We start from the raw sequence: 17,975 nt of genomic DNA, 5'->3' as shown, positions 1-17,975 counted from the left end.
AGACGGTCAGAAAGCTAAGTAACGGAGGGGGGCTTGATAAGAGAGCGTGACAAGGGATCAGTCTTAGAGAAGCCATCGTGCACCCACTATAATTAACAGTGCCGTTTTAATCGCTTAGCTATTTAAAACCATTTTTTAAATTTATAATTTCTGTATATAGATGGGTACAGCCTTCAGAACCAGAGTACCTCATTACATACAGGATTTCAAAAATATTTGCTCATGCTCTTTATTTTACTTTCCTGTCTTTTAAAAGTAATTCTCTTCCATAGACCCTAGTATCGGGGTCTGATATCTCGGAGGAGTATCACAGACTTAACGCAACTCAAATCACAACACAGCAGCAACTTTACCATGCTCGAAATTTAAAGGCCAACTAATAATTCTCTCCCTCTAAAACGTAAGAAATATGTACGTGTCTAAACAAGATGTTAAACAGAGATGAATGGGACTCCGAAAAGAAATGGTGGGGAGATTGATATTCTCCTCCTGGACTGGGTCTTCTCTCTGTCACCTGTGCATAAGTTATATAAGTGAGGGCTCTCTGGGGCCACAGGCAGGGCGGGCTGCACTTACAGGCAGAGGCTGGGCTAAGTGTGGCAGGCCTCAGTGTCTGTGACGGGCTGGCACAGCCCTCAGGGCGGCAGTGTCAGGGACAGGGCGACATTTACGATGGTCTTCACAAGGAACAGGCCTTAGTGTTTCATTGTGATAAAGTGCCTTGGACACAGATTGTGTTCTGCGTCTCTTTAAGGGAGTGATTCTCCAAGTGTGGTGCCCAGGTGTCCATAATTGGTCCCTGCACCCCCCACCAGGAGTTGGCTAGAAATACAAAATGTGAGGACCCAGCCTGCACCTACTGAACCAGGAACTCTGGAAGTGGGGTGTGACATAAGTGTTTTTCTGCAGCGATTCTGCTGTGTGCTTAAATCTGAGGATCACTGAGTTAGGGTATGGACAATTAGAATTTGCTGAAAGGGGGGGATTCAAAACAAAATAAGGTTGGAGAAATTTTGGGTTGTGTTTAGAACACTGAGTATATATTACAGCTACGCTGCAGGTCTATTTAGTTGAGAAATAGGAATATAAGATTATATGTTGATTCAAACAACCCTTATCGATCACAGACCATGTGCTGGGCATGGTCCTGAGTCCTCAGGATAGAACTGCAGGAGGATGCTGCCCTCTAGGAGTCCGTAGTCTGGCATGGGAGACACACGCGAAAGGAAACACTTGTCATCCAGGACGCAGAAGAGATACGATGAGCAGGTGAAGAACTAGCACTGAATAGGTCATCATTGGAGGTCAGGGCTGTTTTCGTTCAGGAGCCACGGCAGAGCTTCCCATTTACCTCCCAGGTCTCAAATCAGCAGACAATTAAGTAGGCGGGAGCCCATAAAAATGCCGTCATCGAGTCGTGAGCGTTGTTGTCAATGTCCTGCTTTCTCTCAGGAACGCCCTGGAGGGGTTCGACCGAGCGAACGGGACCCTGGACTCTCACGTGATGGGCCTGCATAATTTGGTGCATGCCTTCCTGAACGGGACAAGTGCTTTGCCGCACTCTGCTGCCAACGACCCCATTTTTGTGGTATGTCCAAAGCCTCAGCATAGAGAAAACATTTTCTAGATATTATGTTGGATTTGTTTGCTTTTCAGTAACATTAGAGTTCGGTCTATGTTTGATTCTCTGTGTGAACAATGGGGTGGATGCCTATATAAATTCATCTGAATCTTCACCACAGGGGCGCTTAGTTAGCATCTGAAATCCCCTAATCAGAAACTTGTGCTCTGAAAGTGGTTAGCTTTGGAATGATGCTAGATAGTAGTTTACTGTCTAGAGGTAGAGCCATACATTAATGTAATGATATTATAAATTATATAATAATTTAGCATAATTTATGTCATAAATTAGCATAATGATACATGATTTTTAATGGGTGAAAACGGCGGTGTTGAGGATAAGTGGGGGGCTGGGAGGACCTTGCAGACACCATGGCTGCTGCATGAAGCGCAGCACCCTGGCACCTTCGAAGCAGCACACTAAGCCCAAAGCTCTGGTTGGTGTGTGGTCCTGGCCGCCTCACTTCACAAAGGGTTCTGACTGAAAACCAGCTGCTCCTGCTGTCAGAATATCATGTGTCTACTTTGTAGTGAATCTTTCATGCAGAACACTTGTCAGAGGAGCGTGCGGCCTTCCCTGGGTGTGCAAGTACAGGTTCTCTCACTTCTTCTGTGTCTACTTGCTAATAAGTGTCTGTAGGTTTACTAGCACTTGTTCTCATACTTGTTTTCATTGTTACCCACCCCCTAGTAGCAAGTCCACTTGAAATGGGGAGGGACATATGGCCACTACACACCCCCAATTGCTGGAAGCTTCTGATATGTAAAACAACCTGGTAGAGCTGAATGGGCAAACTGGGCTGAGTCAGTTTGCAAACTTGGAGGTGTATTCATTGGTCCTGTTGTAACCCAACGAGAACTGAGCCCAGAGCAGGTCTGCCTCTGGCTAGCCTGTAGTGTGTGGGTTCTCGACTTTGTGAACGAAAGATTTCACAACATGAGTGCAGGTGATGTTGAGAGTACACTTATTAAAGCTATGGCCAGTGAAACAAGGAGGGGCTTAGGCTAGAAGAAGCAACAGGAGAGCCGAGGTGGGGCTGCTTTGGCTCCCTGGATGGTCAGAGGAACGGGGGCCTTGGAGACAGGCTCAGGGGGTGAGCCTGGGACAAGCTGCCACTGCCCACTGATCCTCTGGCTGCAAGTCTTGTGGGAATTTTAGAGCTAAGGAGAGAAAAGTAAAGACATACACCTGGGAGGGAAGAAAGTTGTGGGCGTGCTCTCAGGAAGAAGAGCAGGCCCTGAGTTCTTTGTCTTGAGGGCTTTAAAGGTTGGGAGTTTAGGGGAGGCCTTAGGGGAAGATCGCAAGAGAATGTTCATCAGCATATGCTAAAGCAACAGAATGGGGTTGATTCCCTTAATTTCCTCTGTCCTTGGGTGGGGTTGGCACAAAAGGCACTAACTGGATTTCTGCTGTCTATCTCCTGGAGTGGGGTGATTTAAGCTATTTACACTCTGGTTGGAGAGGAGAAGCATACATCCTATACTCTTCAGAGTCCTTGGGTAGGGAAGAAAGGATTTCGCGATTTACCAGGTGGCTGTAAACTGCTTGGCCTTTTAACTATCTGTCTCGGTTTCCCTGTTCCACTTGTCCTGGCTTACTGGCCTGTCTCAGTATGTTTCAGATAGATGATTTCAGAGCAATTACAAGGAGAAATTTCACCAGTGGCCCTCTTTTATTTTGCCAGTATTTCAGTTTGTATTTTTATCCAGTTGAGATTGTACTATAGCAAACAAACACTAAATGCGTCCCTCCACCCCCAATTTTCCTCACTTTCAGGTTACCCTTAGCAATGTGTTTTGGTCTGCTTAGATGCCATAGCGGACACAGATGGGGTGGCTTAAACAACCGAAATTTACATCTCACAGTTGTGGAGACTGGGACATCCAAGGTCAAGGTGCTGGCTTACTGGGTTGCTGGTGAAAGACCTCTGCCTTCTTGCCGTGTCCTTACCTGGCAAAAAGAGAGTGGGAGTGGGCTCCTAGTGTATTCTTATAAGAACACTACTGTATTTTTCTGTGTATAATCCACACCCACGGTTTTGGCCCAAACTTTCAGGAAAAAAATATTTTGTTTTAATTTTTTAATTCAATTATTTATTTTTTTATATTTAGACATTGTTTATTGTATTATAAAGGAATTTTAGCATTTATTTTTGAACATATTATGGTACAAGAAATTCTATGTAACAAATAATTATAAAACACAAGAACAGATACAAGGTCTTTCAAGTACCACCCTTGTATAATACACATCCTTATTTTTCCCTGAAAAATTTGGGCAAAAAAGTGTGCATTGTACACGGCAAAATACAGTAATTCTACAATCTCAGGGGCTCACCTTGATGACATCATTCAACCGTAATTACCTTCTGATGGGCTCCCTCTCCAAAAAGAGCCACCTTGGAGTTGAAGGCTTCAACACATGAATTTGGGGCGTGGGGTGGGGTCACAATTCTGTCCCTAGCACACTGCATCCTGAAACCGTCCATTCATAGCAGTTTATTTTTCTGGATCAGAAATCAAATCTGCTTTATTCGGCCCTGCCTTGTGCAGTCTGGGAGCCTCTGCATGCAGCCTCTGCTGCTTGCCACCCTGCAAAGTCCCAGCCACAGGCCCGCCCCGCTGCTGGGGAAAACTGCGGCGTTCGACAAAGCAGCCAATGATAAATTAGGCTCCTATAAAGCGCGTCTAGAAACTGTCAAGTACACCACAAATGTCATCATGAAAATATCAGTGTGTTTTATAGTAGCTGGTGGGAAAGAATTAGAGAACTGTATGCTGCCCTTGAATTTCCAAACCTTAATTAAGGTTCATCTTGTTCTCCAGAGCAGACAGTGGTGCCTAAAGGCGATTTACTGACAAGCACAAAGTCAGAGGTATTTCAAAGATGATTATTATTCTTACTCCCTCCATCCAGGGTACAAAAAAAGGAGATAGGAAGCGGGAGGGTAGAGGGGGAGCTGCCACACGACTCTAAGCTTGCCCGGTGGTGTGAAGGCTGGGGGGTATTCTGGACCCCCAGGTAGGTGTAAGTGTGGGAAGAGTGAGTGAGCTGGAAGAAATCCTGGGACAGGAGCAGTTGGCGGAGTTATTCCTTCTGTCTCTCATACATGTGGCAGCAATACGTGAAGGGCCGTCACAAATGTGGACTATTGGTCTCACCCCCTAGGGCTCTGCCTTGGTATCTCATGTCCTCTTTCCAGCTGTCATCCAGCCATAAGCTTATGCCAAGTATTCCTGGTGTCTACCTTCTCTGCTATGTAGCTATACATCTATTAATCTATACTACATATCTCCAAATACGATTTTACTAAAACACGCATTTTCTTTTCTTACTTTTGTTTTTCAATTACAGTTACCATTCAATAGTATTTTATATTAGTTTTATGTGTACAGCATGGTAGGTAGACAATTATATATTTTACAAAGTGATCTCCTGATATTTCCAGTACCCACCGGGCACCGTACACAGTTATTGCAATATTGTCGACTCTGTTTTCTGTGCTGTATGTTACATCCCAGTGACTATTCTGTAACTACCAATTTGCACTTCCTACTTCTTCCACCTTTTTCACCCAGCCCTCTAACCACCCTCCCCTCTGGCAACCATCAGTTTGTTCTCTGTATCTGAGTCTGTTTCTGTTTTGTTTGTATACTTTGTGCTTTAGATTCTGCATACAAGTGAAGCCTTGTGGTGTTTGTCTTTCTCTGTCTGACTTATTTCACTTAGCATAATTCCCATTTAAGTCCATGCAAGCAGTCACCATAGTAAGATTTCATTCTTTGTTACGGCCTAAAACATAGGCTTTCAACCGGTATCATTTGTACACATAATCCATATTCATGAGGAAAACTGTCACAGTACTCCTTATCCAGTACTCCAAAATGTTATGAGTAGAAAAGCAGAATCCTCTGGCGAATTGAGAATCATACCCCTCATCTTTCCTCCTACTGAAGGGAATAATGGAGATGCTAGTGTTTTGATTTTCAGCATCCTGAGTCTCATGGACTGCTGTGTCTTATTTCCTCCTTTTCAGGAAGCCCACTAGGTGTACCCAGCTTGGCAGCATTTTTCTCGGAAGGGCCAGGTAGCAAGTATTTTAGGCTTCACAGGCCGCCTCTGTGGCAGCTACTCAACTCTGCCACTGTAGTATAAAAGCAGCCATAGAGATTAGACAAACAAATGAGTGTGGTGTTCTAATAAAACTTTATTTATAAAAACGGGAGGTAAGTCTTACATGGCACAGGCTTTAGTTTGCCAACACCCGTGCTAAGGGATTAATGTCCCTTCTCTGCAACAGGGATATCTCTTTAATCGTATTTCTCTTCTTGTTCTGGTTGGAAGGCCACATTATGATTTTATGGATGAGGGATTCCATGACTCACATGTATCATAGTTCAAAGATACTAGATGTTTAATCCTACTTGCCTTCATTAGTTTATATTTAATGCCTTTAGGATTTAAAATTTTGTTTGTTTTTGGGACATATTATCATGTACATATAAATAAAGAAAAAGCTACCACTTTTTTTTTTGAAAGCACTGAAGAAATAATGGTTTAGTACTAGTTCCAGAACTCACAAGTACCATAGACTATTTACAAAGAGTTTCATGTTGAAACCGATTTAGCTTTACATGATTTTTTACATATCGAGAGCCAGGTTCAACGCATTTAAGTTAACAGAGTTATAGCTTCTGGAATTTCAAGTTCATGAGGTAATTCATGCAAATATATTGCATACGTTTATTAAAATGATTTTTTAATGTGTGAAATCTCTTCGAGCAAGAGCGGTATAAAATTGTGTGGGATCACAGCATCAGCACAAGAAGGCGTGATGATAAAATACAGAAAAACTCTGAACCAATTTCTGAAACTCTAATAATTCCTAAAGTAATTGAAGGAAATGCATGCATTTATCATGGAAAATAAGGTTAGGCCACAGCTAAGTAATGCTGTCTTCTATTCAATTTAGATATAACCCAGAAAAGAAAAAAGGAGGGAACCCAATAGACTGTAAAGTTAAATAGCAGAATTAACTGCCACAGAAGTAGCTATGTGAGAGACTGGTTATTCTCTTGCCAGTTCCTAAAGAGACTGTTGTTAGAGTGAATTTGGATGTTATTCTTTTAGAAAGGTACATTGGCGACTTCTAATTCTTTCTATTCCTCTGCGGCTGGGGGATTGGTAGCTTGGGTGGTTAATACCCACTGAAGAGCTCGTTTAGTGTTTTACACTGAAATTCTAAAGGGAATAAGATGTGCAGGTAGTCTCCATACGACCGGCGTTTCTTAACGAAGACAACCAGCTGAATAAGGTAGGGAGTTAGGAATACAAAGCATGAAAAGAGCAAATGAGTTTCTGGAAAAAAAGGTCTGATGGCTAAGTTAATCCTGTTAGGCCTCTTCTGGCTCCACTGTTCTAGGCTGCAGTAAAATTCATAATATTAATAGTTAGTAAAAAATCACAAGTATAAAATACTTCTGTGTTCATATGAATTTACTTGTAATTTTAAAAAAGAAATATAGAACACATGGCTTTTCTCTCCCCAAGAGGGAAGCACTTAAAAACAGATCTATTTAATTTACATTTCTTTAAAAAGTCCTAATTAAACTAATTCTTTGAGTAATAACAAAAATATTTTATGTACATTTTGAATTTTAATGGTTTAATGATTTTTAATGGTTTACAATTGCAGAAATATTGTCCTACAGATTCAAAAATGTCTGTAATTCCATCTCAATTTGCTGCTTATTTCTTTTTATATTCTTTTATGTTTATACAGTTACACTTATAATGTACACACTTTTAGGTTATTATATAGTTTCTTAAATTTTTTAATGTAAAATTTTAAAATACATAATGCATATAAATGGCTTCCACATAAAGGGCATAAAATGAAGAATCTACCCACTAGCAGCTCCCAGCTACCCACGACCATTTCCTTTACTCTCCCAGACATGTTTTATGTTTTATGAACAGACAAGCAAAAGTGTTCATATATTTCTCCCCACTTTTTGTATCCAATGGTAGAATACTATAGACACTTCCGTGACTTCATTTTTATTTTTCTATTCTAAATCACTCCGTATCAGTTTTCTTACTTCATATCAGGCTTTCTTATTCCTTTTTTGGGGGTGGGGGTGGGGGGATATATGGTATCCTGTAGAATAGATTTATCCTGAAATTTTTAGTCTCCTACTGATGGGCATTTAGGTGATTTGTAATCTTCTGCTTTACAAACAATGCTGCAATAAGGGAATATGTAGCATAAGTCATGAGAATAAAATAGAATAGAATTGTTGGGTCAAAGGTTAAATAAATATATTGAAATTTTGATAGATATTGTCGAATTGCCCTTTAGAAGGTGGAATGATTTCCCCTCCTACCAGCCAATCTGGTAGGTGAAAATAATATTTTAGTGTTTAATTTTTATTTCTCCTCTTGTAAATAATGTCCAGCACCTTTGTAAAAAATATATTTAAAGAACCATTTGCATTTACTTTTCTGTGAGCTGTCTGTTCATTAGGATAATGTCTTCTGGGAAGAGAAAAAATACTAGTTTCATAAGAGAAGTAGTGGAAGAGATCTCTACGTACGTTAGTAACAAAGTGCAACACGCTTTCTGATGTTTCATTTTTTACAAAAACCTAATACTGTGTTCATATGAAATGTGATCACTAGCTTATAAGAAGCTAATGTGATCATTGATACCATGTCCAACCTCTAGAACAGTCCCGGGTACTTAGTAGATGCTCAATAAATTTTTGTTAGGAGAATGTGAAATTATTGAGTATCTATTAATATGTTCCTATACTAGATGTCACGCAAACATAATCTTTGAACTTCATAAAAATGTGCCTGATAAACTACTCTCTTTGTTTTAAATATGGGGAAAATGAAGTTCAGAGGGGCTAAGAAAGGGGATAAGTTCATACAAGCCAGTAAGTGGTCACACAGAGAAAACTCGTACAAGAAAAGTTTCCTACACAAAACTTTCCCCATGTTGTGCCTCTAGCTACGGTTTTGCCTTCTGTCATTTCAGACAATTCTTAATTTGACCCCTTCACACTTGCTCACAGTATAGTTGAGGAAGTGTAGTTTTGTTAGATCACGTTAGTATAAATTAACACCAATTGGTGAAGAGCAGGTTTGAATAATTTTGCTTGTCTTTTAGAAAGATAGGGCAGTGGTTTTAGGATAATTAACTGTGGGGGGGCAAAAAGACTTGAAATTTATTTATAAAAATTGTGTATTTATTCTTACATGTTTAAACTTTACTCACCTTCAAAGTCCTCTCCATTTGATGCAATACACCTATGGAGACATTTTCCCCATGGCTCAAAACAGTTTTTGAACTTGTTTATTTTGATGCCTTTTAGTGCTTCTGCTGTTTCTTGTTTCACCTCTTGCACATCTGCAAAATGTTTCCCTTTGAAGACTTGTTTCATCGGGGAAACAAAAAAAAGTTTTTGGGGTGAAATCAGGTGAATAGGGAAGGTGGGGCTTGGGAGGGAGGCCATTTTTGGTCCAAAACTGCTGAACACTCAGCCCAATGTGGGCAGGTGTGCTCGTAAATCACTCATCATGAAATGGACAAATGCGTTGAAAGAGTCTTAAAAAAAATTCACTGAAACAGAACAAACACTGGCTGGTACACTATAAGATGGGTTCCTAGAACACTCACCTAGTGGGGGAAGCCTGTACTACAAGGGGCCTGCCCGCCAGAAGATAATTCTGTTTTTGGGGGGTTCCCCTTAATTTTTCAAATGCCACATTTACTTATTAAATATTTGCATTTTTAAATAACTGAGATATACAGTCACCAATTCATAAGTAGGGGGTGATGACCCTTCTTGAAGATGGCCCTTTTGGAACTCTACTTGTGAGAACCATCCATCACTTGCCTTATCAAGTATTCTTCCATCGTTGTTGCTTTTGAACAAACTATACCTTTATACCTTTGGAGCTTAAATTTTGTTACTCAAAGACAAGACTTTGAAATTCAGAAATCTTTTATCTCTCTACAATGCCAGGCCTTATAATTCGGTGTTTCGATTTTTCAGAACACTATCTCTGCCATAGACTTTAAAAATCTGTTTGGCACAAAACTTGCCTTCAGTAAATCACTTGATTCCTGTTTCTACCCCAAATGTAGCCATTTGAGACAAAACACAGGGAGTGAAACCCAGGCTCCCTGGGTGGCCTGAACAGGGGCACCTAAACTGCAAGGCACCTCAGGCAACATATAAAAACTTTATCTACTAAACAAACAACAGTAATGTAAACCGGAAGGGCAATGCAGCTGAAGGGGTTAAGAAGTGCAAAGAGCAAAGGATTCAGACTGAAGCCAATCAGTGCAGATGTGCCTGGACAAGGACATTAAGTTCGTTTGTCCTTGAAAGACCCTGATGCCAGAAACCAGAAGGAATGACTCTGCAGACCGAGGACACTGCACCAGCTAGCAAGGTGCTTATTTGGACGAATTGTACAAAAAATATAAGTACTTCACATGGCACTGTTATTAGCCAACAGATTCTTGTTAAGCATCAACTCTGTCCAGGTTGGGTGCTGAGCTTGAGGCCTCAAAGGTGAAAAGACCTTATCTCTGACATTTAGGAGTTAGGGGTCTTGTTAGGGGACATAGATAGATAAGTAACAAGTTAGAGTATAATTTAACCAGTGCTAGATTTGGGGTATAAATGATAGTGGTGAATGGATGAATAAATTTATTAATAAGCATTTATTGAAATAAGGACCTCCCTGCTCCCATGTGACCGGCACTGGGGTGACAGACACTGGGGACACAGAGGCAAAGAAAAGCAGACAATGCCTCTGAGCTCCTTGAACTTGCAGCCTAGGAGTAAAAGAGGAACTCTTAATGACCAGGCGCAAAGCCTGAGCTGAACGCGTATTTATGTCCTGTTGTGAAATCAGGATTATACGTGTGGATATTTTGCTGTGAATATTTTAAAGCATGTACTAATTGCTGTGCTTAAGGACTTTAACAGCTTCCTTGAGAAAGTTAAAATGAGCACTATGCACCTCACAACATTTTTAGACTTTCTTTTGCTGGCATAACACTGAAAATTCATAGGAGAGGGTTATAAAATGAGTACACAGAAAGGTACTCCAGTGAGAAGAATTTGAAAGCCCATTTTGGATATGTGTTTTTAAACTGTCCATTTATATTACAGTACTGGTAGGCACAACATTTTTTTTTCTCTCCTGTTAAAGCAAAAGCACCTGAAAACAGACTAGAATATGCATCTCATCATCCTTGCCTTTTTTTCTGAACTTAATAACTAACCTATACTATTGAAGGCCTCCCAGGTTCTCAAGCCCATGTTAAATCTGCAACAGAGCTCTCATCTGTTCACTGGACAAAGGGCTTCTAATCCTCTTTGGAGAGATACGTCATATATTCTTGGCAATTTAACTAAAACTGCCAGTAGGTGTGTCACTAAGACTAGATTAGGTATATGGGAGTTGCTCCTGTCAAGAGGAACCCCGTTACGTAGTAGAGAAAGCTCCAATCGGATTGAGCTAATGAAATAGTCTGATGAACGTTAACTGTCTTGCTCAACTGTCTTGCAGGTCCTGCATGCCTTTACTGATGCCATTTTTGATGAGTGGATGAAAAGATTTAATCCTTCCGCAGATGCTTGGCCTTGGGAGCTGGCACCCATCGGCCACAATCGGATGTACAACATGGTTCCTTTCTTCCCTCCCGTGACTAATGAGGAATTCTTTTCAACCGCAGACCAACTTGGCTACAGCTATGCCGTTGACATGCCAGGTAACTAATACAATTTCTAAGTGGGAGATTCATTCATCTTTGGAAGGAGCTTCCTTCCTTCCTTCTTTCCTTCCTTTTTTCTTTTCTTCCTTTCTCCTTTCCTCCCTCCCTTCCTCCCCCTCTCCCTCCCTCCCCCCTCTCTCCCTCTCTCTCTCTCTCTCTTTCTTAAGGAAAACCAAGACCTTAAGTTGAAGCATTCATGTTTCATTAAGTTTATTGGCAATTGTCTAGGATATATATATTTAGTAAAATGAGCCTTTAAACTACTAATTAATGTCAGAAAAGGAACTGATTGGATGACTGTTAGTTTAGAAAACTGAGTTGTTAAGATACCTTATTCCACAGAGGAAGTATTTAATCCTACCTTTGATCTGACAATTTTGTCTGAGTTAATCAAAAGCTGGCCATGGTTTGAAATACCTAACCGGTAAAGTCAAAACACACTAGCCCCCTGTGGACAGGAACTTACAGGAGATCGGTACCTGAAAGCTGGGCTGCTGCCCTTGCCTGAGGCACAAAGTTCAAGGGGGGGCCAAAAAGTTTAATAATCTAGATGAGTAGTAATATAATGCAATATTTAGAAAAAGACTATTAATGCAAAAAATCTTTGATGAATTCACTATCACAATTTTAAGTAGAGACAAGCTGTTGTTGTTTGTTTTATGCCCCTGCATTATTTTGTAACTAGACCATTTTTTCCCATTATCCCCTACCACCCATGCTGGGTGGGCTTGTGAGCCTGGTAATCGCCTGCTAACACACTGAGCTACATGAGTCTTCGTGTGTATGTTTGTTAAATTAATGTTTTTTAAGTCATGTTTTTCCATTGTAGATGTTTTATTAACTTTTCCCACTTGGTTCAAAATGTGGGAGGATATTTTGATAAGTTCATTTAGGAGCACACATATCTTTTTATTTGAGTAGGCCCCAGTATAGCTCCCTGTGCCATTTAAAGAATCTCCGTCTGCAGTGTATACAAACAGTGAATCACTATGTCGTATATCTGAAACTACTAGAGTGTTGGATATCAATGATACTTCATTTTAAAAAAAGAGTCTTAGAACAAGTTGAGAAAGGAAAGGTAAAACAATAAAAAAAAACTTAAATACGTCAAGAAGTCGAAAAACACACAGCCCCGCTGCCAGTGGCTTTCCCCTGGTTTGTGTCTATTCCATCGTTGCTAAATCTCAGCCTACAACGTCATCAGGACCGCCTGTGAGATCACACCTGTCTCCTTAGCTCAGTCTTTCAGGCCCTGAGTCTGTCCTCTGCTTTTCCTTGTAGCCCGGCCTCTACTGCTGCTTGTTCCACTTACCAACTGCAAATTTCATTTCCTTGAGCAGCTGAGGATATCTCTCTGAAACTTTTCTCTGGGCCTGAACATACTAGTAACCAAAACGTTTGCAATGCATGTACTTTGACTATCTTTCCATTCCTCTGAAATCAGCCAATTAACAGGTAGAGCCTGGGTGTCAAAATACGCCCCAAATGCGTTAACTCACTGGAGGATACAAATTCATGTTCATTCATGTTCATGACAAATAAGCTTCCCGTCTTATCTGTAACCAAAAGTGGAAGAGAGTGAGGTATTTGGGAAAGGAGATAGGTCTTGAACTAGATTCAAAGAGAGCGGATCTTAGGTCGCTGGGGAGGAGAGAAGGCAGTGCTTTATACGGAAAAAGAACAGGAAGCAGGACTGTGAAAGGCGAGGGTAGTCTACAGAGAACACTGTGTCAGGAGGAGGCCTTGTTATACGTAGTGGAAGGCTTAGGTGGGAGGTTATTGTTAATTAAAATAGCATCTGTGATGTACCCCTGACATTATATAATTTTATTAACCAGTGTCACTACAATACATTCGATAAAAAAGAAGCAAAAGAGTATTACATCGTTTCTAAAAATCAAATACAGTTGGATCTGTGAGAAGGACCGATTACCTAGGACTTTAAACCTAGGCAGACACCACTATTAGATACCACTTTATACCCATTTGGATGGTTACTACCCCCAAAAGCAGAAACTAACAAGTGTTGATGAGGATGTGGAGCAACTGGGAGCCTCGTGCACTGCTTGCTGAAATGTAAAACGGCACAGCCTCTGTGCAAAATGATATGGCAGTCCCTCAAAAAATTAAATGTAGAATTGCCATAGGCTCCAGCAAGTCAGCTTTTGGGTATTTATCCCGATGAATTGAAAGCAAGAACTCAAACAGGTATTTGTGCACCTCTGCTCGTAGCAGCTTTATTCACAGCAGATGTAAGATGGTAGCAGCCCCAGTGCTCCCTGATGGATGGATGGATAAATAAAATGCGGCACACTCACCCAATGCAGTAGGATTCAGACTTAAAAAAAAGGAAGGACATGCGGTCACGTGCTGCAACGGAATGAATCTTGAAGACAGTAAGCCAAGTTAAATAAACCAGTCACAGAAGGCCAAAAGCTGTATGACTCTTCTTATATGAGGTGTCAAGAGCAGTCAAATTCATAGAGACAGAAAGTAGCATGGTGGTCACCAGGTCTGGGGGGACGGCAGATGGGTGAGTTAGCATTTCTGTTCTGCAAGATGGAAAAAGTTCTGCGGAAGGACGGCAGTGATCGCGGCAACAGCAATGTAAATGTACTTAATGCCGCAGGACTCTGCACTTAAAGATGGCTAAGGTGGTGAAATATATGTTATGTGTATTTTACCACAATTTAAAAAATAATAAAATAAGCTCGGCAGGAATTTGGACCATAACAAACAGCAATCATTGTGGGTTCCTGAGCAAAGAACTGCAGAATCAAAATCTGCATTTTAAGAAGCTGAGATTGGCAACAGATGCTGCTGGATTATAGCAAAAGGAGACAAATTAAAATCCTCTTGGAGGAATCCTTTCAGGATGGGCCAGAGCCCTCTGGGAGGTTGAAGGAAAAGAAGCAGCAGGAGAATCTACATTTAGATTAAGTGTAGGGTGTAGAACAAGAACCTAACGCAGAGAAACTGAATTTAAGAATAGCTCTCCAAGGATAAGATAATTTTTAAAGAAATGACAAGTAGATACGTATACTAGAAATGAAGTCCATTAATTTTGTGGAGGAGTGCTAATAAAATATATTTGAGTAGAGAATTGGATTTATCATGTGGAAGATTCAGATTTTACCCACAACTACATAAATAGGTACACATTTCATCTGTTCCTGCTGTTGAATGTCTCCTGTTATGATAACCTATCTGATTTGTTTTATACATTTACCATCCTTTAAAAAAGATAGAGACAATGGCAAAATTTCTTCACCTGAGGGATGCAGTCCCCCAGATACCATTCTAGCATGCCCTTTTACAAATGAGTTTCCAACTCGCAAAAGTAGTTATATATACTTCCTGGGAGGGCTTCTTCTGTGTACGTATTCACTATAAGAAAAATTTAAACTGCAACAAGCTGCATTTAAATAGTGGAATTTCATTTCTCACTTCCTCAGGAAAAACAATTGTGGATATGATAAATAGTTGGTGGAGAAGAAGGTACATTTTTTTCTAGCCTGTGTAGTTTTGCTTTATCAACAAAATGCATGTAAAAGGCAAATTGGTTTATTTTTTTCATTTGTGAAGTGTATTCAGCTGATGAATTTCCCAATCACAGGCCTTTTCTTCTGCTTCAGTTTCAGTGGAAGAAACTCCAAGGGGGACCGCGACTCTCTCGGCGGCTATGGGAATGCTGGTGGTCTTGGTTGGCCTTTGTGTGCTGCTGGCTTTCCTTCAGTACAGAAGACTTCGGAGAGGATATGCGCCCTTAATGGAGACACATTTAAACAAGAAGAGATACACGGAAGAAGCCTAGGGTGCTTACCAAGAGGCTAACCAAGCTGTAGTTGGGACTCTTTCAATGAATAAACTAATCCTCACTGTTCTTCCTTTCGCCGAAGATCTCCGGCACAGCCCTTCTTCTGGGGGTGATGATCCCAAACACATAAGATGCTTAGCTGTAGTTTCTAGGTTTGCATGTGTGTGTGTGTGTGTAACAAACTCAAGCTGCAATACTCTAGGCTGTCCCCACCACCCAACAAAGGTAGAGCTGAAGATTTGCAGTATCTCACAGCAATTCCCCATGTTGATTAAGGCACCTTGTGTTTTGAGAATATAAACAACAAGTTGACAGTGCGCACTCATTGTAATTTGCAGGTTAGTGGAACGTGTGACTTGGACAAGATTATGGTTCAATCTTTCCTGGCCCACGTGTCTCCATTTGTAACGGGGTGGGTATAGGGGGTAGTAGTCGCTACAACAGTCTCTGAGCTCCCTTTTAGCTATAAATGTCTGTGCTTTCAGGTGCTGTTCCGATTGTCTTCTTGAGCCTTATTTTTCTTCTTTTCCTCATCAGCCTTTAAAATGGCCATTGGGGTGAAAATAAGCCTTATTTTCCAAGAAGGATGGAGAAAGAATGAATGAATGAATGCTCAATTTGTTTGTCTTTTATAAATTAGACTTTGTAGAATTTATCAAAAGTCTGAAATTCTTAACGGGAGACATATCACAAGATACAATAGCTGGATAAGCATGAATCCTATAAATAATTAGATAAAGGATTCAATGATGGAGCTTTCTAGTTAATCAATGTGCACTTTCAAACCTGTGACCCAGTATAGAATCTCTCTTTCCAGGAAAGGTTGACTGGAGACGCAGGTGAGGACATAATCCTGAGCACGAGACGTTTTGATCAGTGTGCCTTTGCTCTGAGGTCTGAATTGGCTGATCCTCAACCAATTCCTTTCCTACGTAGCTCAGGTGAAACATTATTCACACAAAATGCATTTGGCTTATTTTTAAGAGTTGACTTTTGATTCGTTAATGCTGCCCTGTACTGACAGTTACTTATGAACGCTAATCAGTTGTCTTATTATTTAAAAGCCAACCATGTATACAAAACATAACAATTCAGAATTAGGTGGTTATGTTCCGCTGAGTAATCATCAGATCATGAGGGAGAAGAATCTTTACCAAGAGGTTTGAACTTAGCAATATGATCCCTACTTCTGAGATTTAACAGTTACTGAGATTTGAAGGCAAACTTCATCTGCTCATGTCTGGTCCCTGTGCATGCAAGCGGGGAGGTCAAAGTTCTACAAGGTGGCCTGTCTGTCCGCTCATTGCAACCCCTCTCTATGGAATGCACGTGTGTAAAGAATGGGTGTGAGGAGGATCCTGGATCTGCCTTCTACCTACAGGGGCCTGGAGGGTTCAGGTTTCACCAACCCCTGTGTCATTCCCCTGAAATAAAACAGAGGAATGGACCAAGCCCAGTCTGAACTGAATTTGAGTCTCATAAAGCTACAGGTGTATGTGAGAGTAAGCTCAGCAGATAAGACTCTAGATAGCGCAGAGTCCTTCGTGGGGTGAAGCCCTGCTGCGGCGTTCTTAGACACAGCCACATCTCAGTTCCCGCCTTGAATGGCACACGTGGAAAATCCAGCAACGCTTCATCACCATGCTTCACTCTGGACACTTTACGCTCTCAGCTCAGGGTTGTTGTAGAACACATTTCTGCATCTGATTTTTAAACCAAACGAGGAATATATTAAAATGAAGATAAAGTTGTGCATGGTAGGTGTGTTCCTGAGAAGTTGTGTATCAGTCCATTATACATTAAAAACAGCAGGGGAAATTAGTTTTTGTAGATGAACTATTATGAACAATTCTATAAGGCAGATAACCACCTCTAGCTTATCTTTCAGGTATATCAGAATTTTCATACATCATATTCTCATGAAATTCGTTTAAAGCAAGATCTATCTGAGGTAGAAGTAAAGATAGTCATTTATACTTTGCTACTTGTATCTATAGTGCTTGAAACTTATTTTAAACACTGTACTTTATAACGTCTCTCTGAAAGAAGTAATTCCCAAATTTTATAGTTCATATAAGAGGAATAAAATGTTCTAATATTACAATACATCAGTGATGAATGCTTTTTAACAAATTCAAAGGTAGAACAAACCTACAGAATAAAAACATTGGTATTTACCTACATTGAATATTATGCAAATAAACTCAGAAAATATCACTGAGCATTGTAGAACTAAACTTCTCAATGACAGGGAAAAAAAAATCAACTCTGAATAGAAAGAATACATGTGCTAAATCTTTATATACTAAATCATCAGTACTAGAGAAATCATACGTAGTCCTGACTGGTGTGGCTCAGTTGGTTGGAGCACCCTCCTGTAGGCCAAAGGGTCGTGGGTTCAATTCCCAGTCAGAGCACATACCTAGCTTATGGGTTTGGTCCCTGGTTCGGGGGCTTGGGAGGACACAAGTGATCGGCTGATGTTTCTCTCTCTCCCTCCCTCTCTCTCTAAAAACCAATGAAAAATGTCTTTGGGTGAGGATTAAAAAAATAAGTGTTGTGAGTTTGGGAAGGTTACTCTAAAAAAAAAAAGAAAAAAGGAGAAAATTATATGTATATGAATTATGATTGCCAAAGAAATGTTTTCATAAATCTAACACACAAAATGGAAATGAAATCCAATAACATCTTTCCTTTGTGAACTGAGTCCTTTTCTAATTTTAAAATTCTTTGACATT

At 40.5% G+C, this 17,975-nt stretch overlaps 1 protein-coding gene across 1 annotated transcript in view; it reads left to right on the top strand.

Moving 5' to 3' along the window:
- DCT (dopachrome tautomerase) overlaps positions 1-15,234 on the top strand; it is a 28,182-nt gene extending 12,948 nt beyond the window's left edge. The window contains exons 6-8 of the mRNA XM_024567019.3: positions 1,453-1,588; positions 11,216-11,417; positions 15,056-15,234. Coding sequence (XP_024422787.2) covers positions 1,453-1,588; positions 11,216-11,417; positions 15,056-15,234 — 517 coding nt within the window. The remainder of the gene's footprint in view (positions 1-1,452; positions 1,589-11,215; positions 11,418-15,055) is intronic.
- Positions 15,235-17,975: the final 2,741 nt, after the last annotated feature.

Source organism: Desmodus rotundus, chromosome 13, assembly GCF_022682495.2.
Source record: "Desmodus rotundus isolate HL8 chromosome 13, HLdesRot8A.1, whole genome shotgun sequence".
NCBI lineage: Eukaryota > Metazoa > Chordata > Mammalia > Chiroptera > Phyllostomidae > Desmodus > Desmodus rotundus.
Note: the sequence above shows the minus strand (reverse complement) of the source record. Positions and strands in the feature narration are given on the sequence as shown.